General features: G+C 38.9%; 1 protein-coding gene across 2 annotated transcripts; it reads right to left on the minus strand.

Annotated features, from left to right (window-relative positions):
- Nucleotides 1-219: 219 nt before the first annotated feature.
- Nucleotides 220-5,471, minus strand: LOC104415969 (protein HESO1). 2 transcript variants are annotated; one of them, XM_010027409.3, is made up of 10 exons: nt 5,242-5,471; nt 5,045-5,107; nt 4,638-4,826; nt 4,164-4,340; nt 3,525-3,709; nt 2,837-2,932; nt 2,575-2,620; nt 2,127-2,233; nt 1,447-1,548; nt 220-1,364 (listed from the first exon to the last, which is right to left on the minus strand). In XM_010027409.3, exons 1-10 carry the CDS (start codon nt 5,255-5,257, stop codon nt 783-785), a joined length of 1,563 nt encoding a protein of 520 aa, XP_010025711.2. In that variant the 5' UTR covers nt 5,258-5,471; the 3' UTR covers nt 220-782. The 2 variants fall into 2 exon arrangements, with proteins under 2 accessions (XP_010025711.2, XP_010025712.2); XM_010027410.3 differs by having other exon boundaries at nt 5,213-5,471.
- Nucleotides 5,472-5,684: the final 213 nt, after the last annotated feature.

The raw sequence follows: 5,684 nt of genomic DNA on the forward strand, positions 1-5,684 counted from the left end.
ACGGATGAAAAGTTATGAAGTACATTCCGTTCTACAATAAAAAGTAAGGATGTCGCAACACATTCAATTCAACAGACAGAAAGTCATATTACACTGAATTATGCTACTAACCTTGATTGATTTTACCATCCACGAAAATTCTTACTTAAGCAGACAACCTGACCAACAACCGGGACTGAAAAGAAATGGCAACCAAAATACCTTGCTGCGCTTGAGCAATAACCGCAAAAGATACATGGAATATCACAAGAGTAAGAGCAAATACAATAATTGTTCCTTCTGATGAACCAAATGCTTTTGTAACAACGTTTCTTCCAATTTATACAAGGCAAGAAAATCTACCTATGAACCATTATTCGATATACAGCAGAAGCAGGTCACAGCCCTTAGTGGTCCGCCTACCCCAATTATCAAGTGATGGATAATCTGATTCACATTACTTGTGAGTTGGCAATTGAGAGAGGTGGACTACCAACAGATGTGATGTCATGCTCTTGAAGAATATATAAACAAACCGGCAACATGAAATTCTCCCACTTAATTAGCCAGCAGTTAAGCTGGGAAAAGAAGTCTAGCCAGGATTGTGTCACTGTGTACTGTACAGGATGCCTTTACAAAGCATTCTTCCGAAACTATCAATGAATGGCAGCTATTTAAGCAAACTAGCATTACATTCACCTGAAATGGGTGTGAAAAAGCGTATGATGCTACCTGTGTAAAGGTTGTCGCTGGCCCGAGTCTGTGCTTGGCCAGGGCAAGACATTGGATGAGGGTGGTTGAGCTCAAGATGCTTCATAGCTGAGGGAGTTATAAGGAGAAACAACAGGTTGTGATAGTGCTTGATTACACCACTCTGCAACAGCTGCAGGGTCAAGCACTGGAGGAGAAATGAGATGAGTGATCTTACCATCCCAATTTGAATCAAGTGGATGTTGATCAGAAACTGGCTGAGGTGCCACATGTTGCCAATTCTGGCCATTCTCCGGTCCACTCCAACCACTAATTTGTGCTCTTTGGTTGTTTATACAACACGAAGGGGCCCATTCTCGGGTCGTTTGTTGTCCTTGTTGATTCTTGACATGTGTTTCCTCAGAATTATGACTCAATCGCATCTTCTTATTTTGATCAGAGTGATGGACAATTGGAGAATTCGATGTTGTGGCTTCATTTTTATCTGTACCCTTTAGAGCGGGTGCATCAACTGAACCAAATAATAATTCTTTTAGCTCCGGCGCTGGCATCTTCCCATCCAAAAAGAAAAGGAGGCCAATAATTGAACGATGGATGCAGTCATAAATTTTCTTGACTTCTTCCACTCCTACTGCCCTTGAAACATTTTCAGACCTTTCCGTGAAATCCTCAACCTATAAAAGAACTATTAAGAAACATCTATAGATAGGTGCACCTAGAAATGTCAATTTAACAAGTTCAAGAAAGTTGGAATACACTTATCGAGCCACAACGAGAATCCCAAGTTTTTGAGGTCCACGATCCTTCATACACGCTGGCACAAAGGCCTTTCTGCCAAAGTTTCTCCACTGATGCTAGCTGCAACGAAAAAATAGGGTAGAAGTCCAGATTTGTTCCCCCAACTTATTTATTTTTTCAACTTGTTGTGTACTTTCTGTGGAATTGAGTCATTTCACCATGTGCCCTTACTAACACCTCAAAATACTGAGGTGACATTACAAATGTCGCAAATTTTGACAAGTGCTGCCTGTTCAACAAAACCACGAGAAATAAGCATAGAGAGAGAGAGAGAGAGAGGGAGAGAGAGATGGTCTCAGCAAGGGTCTCCTGTGACCTCTCTCTCACATTATTTTCTTGTGGTTCGCTGATGAGTGCCAACTGGACACCACATCAATGCCATGTGTCAACATTTGCCAAATTGGTGATGTCACTTCATCATTTTAACCCGGTATCATTAATTTCTTCATCGTCATAAGTCGAGCAACCAAACTAAAGACATGGAACAAGTTAGAGAATCAAATCTGGCCTTACTCCCAAAAAAAAGAATACCACAAGCTACTACAATTGCCATCAAATGAAAATGGGTGCCAATGCACTTAAAAGTCAAGTTTTTCGTGGCTTTAAACCGGCTGCTGGTAGATAAGAGATCAAATTACCTTTATCAGGAGTGTCACAAAGAGTAGAGCCAATGATTCTTCATTAGCTTTTCCATAGTTCAAAAAAGAATCAACATTCTTCCTTACATTTGCAGGATCAGTTCCGTCTGCAAGAACCCAAAGAGACTTCAATGCAGCACAGACATTGACACTGGATACTTAAACATTTAATAACTACACTGTTTAGGTCCGATTAATTAAGCACGTGGGTGGGATTTCAAATTTTGCATGGTATAATTAAAGTTTTACAATTGAAGACATCTGGCAGTAAGGAACTATGTAATGCATACAAGGTGCATTAAAGTTCCTCAAGATAAAGGGCTTTTGCTGGTGTTAAACAGAGAAGTCCATTGCAAAATAAGCAGCATAGTTGTATAATATTACATGACATTGAGATTCAAGTATCATACACACTACTGCTTTTTAATGACCTGTAAGAAGTTACTACCTTTAAAGAGCACAGAAAATGGAGGCAATATAGGAGGTTGGCGAGTCTGCATGATAAAAAGATTACATAAATATCTGGCTGAAAAAAAAAAAAAAAAAAAAATCTAAAGTTCAACATCCAAACACCATCATAAAATTTTTTGAAATACATTCTTTGCATAGGTTTCAATTCACTTATGGAATAACGGTAGCTGAAATGTAACAGTGGAATTAAGAGTAGTCAACATATAGAAACTTGTTTCAGGACACAACCCAAGTTTTACCTGCAAGTGGAAGGCAACTAATGATATTATGGACAGAGAATTTAGAGTTCGATCCTTGGAACTGTTAATACCATTTGCTTTAGCCCAAGATTTCATCTGCATTATAAGAAAGAGATCTAATTCATCACTTATTTTTGCCATTAAATGCATGAGTAGACATTCAGAAAAGTATGAATGAAATCCGCCAAACAGTAAATCAATCATTAATAAAGAAACAGCATGACTAGCTTATTTTCCCACGAAAGCCACGAGAATGAAATGCTCAAGGGAAGCATCTTCTCTGCCTCTGGCTTTTGACTAGCTTTATATGCTACAAAGAACGCCGAAGGAAAAGACAGAAGCGAAAAGTAGAAGCAGAGCACAAAAGGCTACCATCCCGCAAAATCAGGGTGTAAGATAGTCTAATGTTCAAATTTCTGGGAAATCACAATCAGTTTCCATTCTTTACTACCATAATCGAGGTCAGTGATTGTGAAGGTAAGACTTGAAAATTTAAAGGGAAATTGGAAAAGAGAGTGGAAAGCAAGTGGTTCGATTTTTCTACACAAAACAATGGTAAGGAACACAGACAGAGCACAGATACACTTGATTACCAGAAAGGACACTACGGAGAAATTAGAAAATGTTACAGGCTGGTTTCACTGAAAAATCAAACCAAAAATCTAAAATGACAAGTTTAACTTATTACCAGAAAACTTAGCTTCTGAAACCTGTCATCAATCGCAGAAATGACATGGACAAGCTGTGACTTCAGAATACCATCCCAATTCTCAACTGAAAGATCACATTCTATTCTTGTCCCATAATCAATAACTTTCACAATTGGCACCCTCGCACTCATGATAGTCTGGATGCTAGTAACATGCCCCTTCCCTGCAACATTTAAGTACCATGTAAGGTACCATCCACGACAATATCAACAAATTCCCCAAATATGATTGCATTAGACAACAACATCAAATTTTATTATGACAAAGAGTATCTACTACTCCCTAGTAAAATAAAGATAAAATGGCAATGATTTCAAGCATTCAAAACACACACAGTATCTCATCTCGTACAAATAACGACGATGACGAGCAGCATTTTCTCTTGTTAGAAAGGTGATGCTGTCCAGCATTTTTTAATGATAATAATATGCTTTCAGAACACTAAAACTTTTTATTTGAACCTTAAGTATAAATAATGGCATCTTTTCGTTTGAGGATCGCACTGTGAATTCCATCTGATCTAAGGTAGAAACTTACAGCAAAAATGCCTTGAAGATTAAAATTACAACTATAGTAACAACTTTAAAATGAACAAGTAGGGAGGCTGGCGAGAATACTTTGAAGAGAATAAAACTTTTTTGCAAACTTTCTGAGAGTTTGTATCTTCTTTTCTCGAGGAAACTGAACAGAAGGATTTCCAAAGTTGATGGACAAGTCGAGATCGCTTCCTGTGTTGTACATATCCATCACAAATGAGCCAAATCCCACCACAGTGGGGCATTCACTTGAGTTACCTGAAACAATTATGAATCGTAAAACAGATTATCCCTATTGCACAAGTGCACAAATTATAGCATTCTCTTGCATTGATATAAAATTCATCAATTTCATGTATAAACAACAATGCAGCAACAAGAGTCAATTCATCCTTCATCCTTGAATATGCAAATAATTCAACAAACCACGTGGTCTATAGTTGCACAGAAGAATAAGAATAGCAGGTATGGTTCAAAAGATCTTCGACAATTCAATAACAAGAAATCTAAATTTTAAATTCATGCATATTCACATTTAATTGAGAGAGAATCTACCATATATCTCCTTCGCTATAGCATTGAAGATGCGAATCAAATCTCTTCTATTGAAAAACTCAGTCTCTGTAGGACGCCGCACAACATAAACATCATCGAGGAGCTTATCAAAATTTGGAAGACACGACAGATCGATTTTATACTTCTGCAGCTCCTTGGACTCAAGCTTGCTCACCTTCTTCAACAAAACTGAGATAAAGGGCCCAAAAGAAAAAAGTCAAGAAATACGAAAGCAGACTGAAGTTACAACACATATCAGCAATAGAATCATGAGATCAACATTCACTGCAAAATGAGGTCAACCAACATTCACTGAAAACTAATCGCGCCACCCCATCGCTTCAACACTGCAAATCCATCATCGTTCCAAAACACAATTGGGCTAAAGTCGAAAAGATGTAATTTACCTTTCCTGGGCAACGCCATAAAAGCTCCAGCGTCAGCTTCATCCACCTCCCCACACCTCAATCCTGACAAAAGCAACAGAAAAATTAAAAATTTCATTTGAAACAAGAGTCTCAAGGCGGGCATTCTTCATGCAGCGTCGTGAGAATCTCCGGAAGTAAAACCCGAACCTCAAACACTCCGCCCAGCTCACCACCACCACCACCACCGGACATGCCTGAGCACGAATTCGGGCGTTTGAGAGCTCAATCCGGCGAAAGCGCCGGCCACCGGGACCTAAAAGCTCATCAATCGAAAGAGAAAGCTAAAGCCAAGAACCAAGTCGCGCAAGAGAATGGACAAAGCGCAGGAAAATTCGGGAAAATTAGGGCTTTTTTCGTGTCTGAGCTGGACGATGATGTTTGTGAATTCTGGAAATGGAATCTAGGAGGAAGGAGGAGGAGGGGAACCACGTGCACGCCGTTTTTTCGCTGGAGCGGTTCTACTGAACCGGCGTTAAATGGACCCGGTTCGATGAAACACACTACTTTTTTTTATTTTTACTTTTTTGTTCGAATGAAGCACACTACCTAGCAGGGTGCAAATCATGAGAGAAGGAAGTGGATTTGTATTCAATCACAATGTACATTAAAAAAAAAAAAG

Source organism: Eucalyptus grandis, chromosome 8 (assembly GCF_016545825.1).
Source record: "Eucalyptus grandis isolate ANBG69807.140 chromosome 8, ASM1654582v1, whole genome shotgun sequence".
Lineage (NCBI taxonomy): Eukaryota > Viridiplantae > Streptophyta > Magnoliopsida > Myrtales > Myrtaceae > Eucalyptus > Eucalyptus grandis.

Excerpts from the sequence above, each read along its gene's own strand:
- LOC104415969 (XM_010027409.3), bottom strand. Across the intron at positions 2,933-3,524 it reads TTCAGAAGCTAAGTTTTCTG|ATGAAATCTTGGGCTAAAGC; the intron begins GTAATAAGTTAA and ends CTTATAATGCAG. Across the intron at positions 2,621-2,836 it reads TAGTTGCCTTCCACTTGCAG|ACTCGCCAACCTCCTATATT; the intron begins GTAAAACTTGGG and ends TTTATCATGCAG.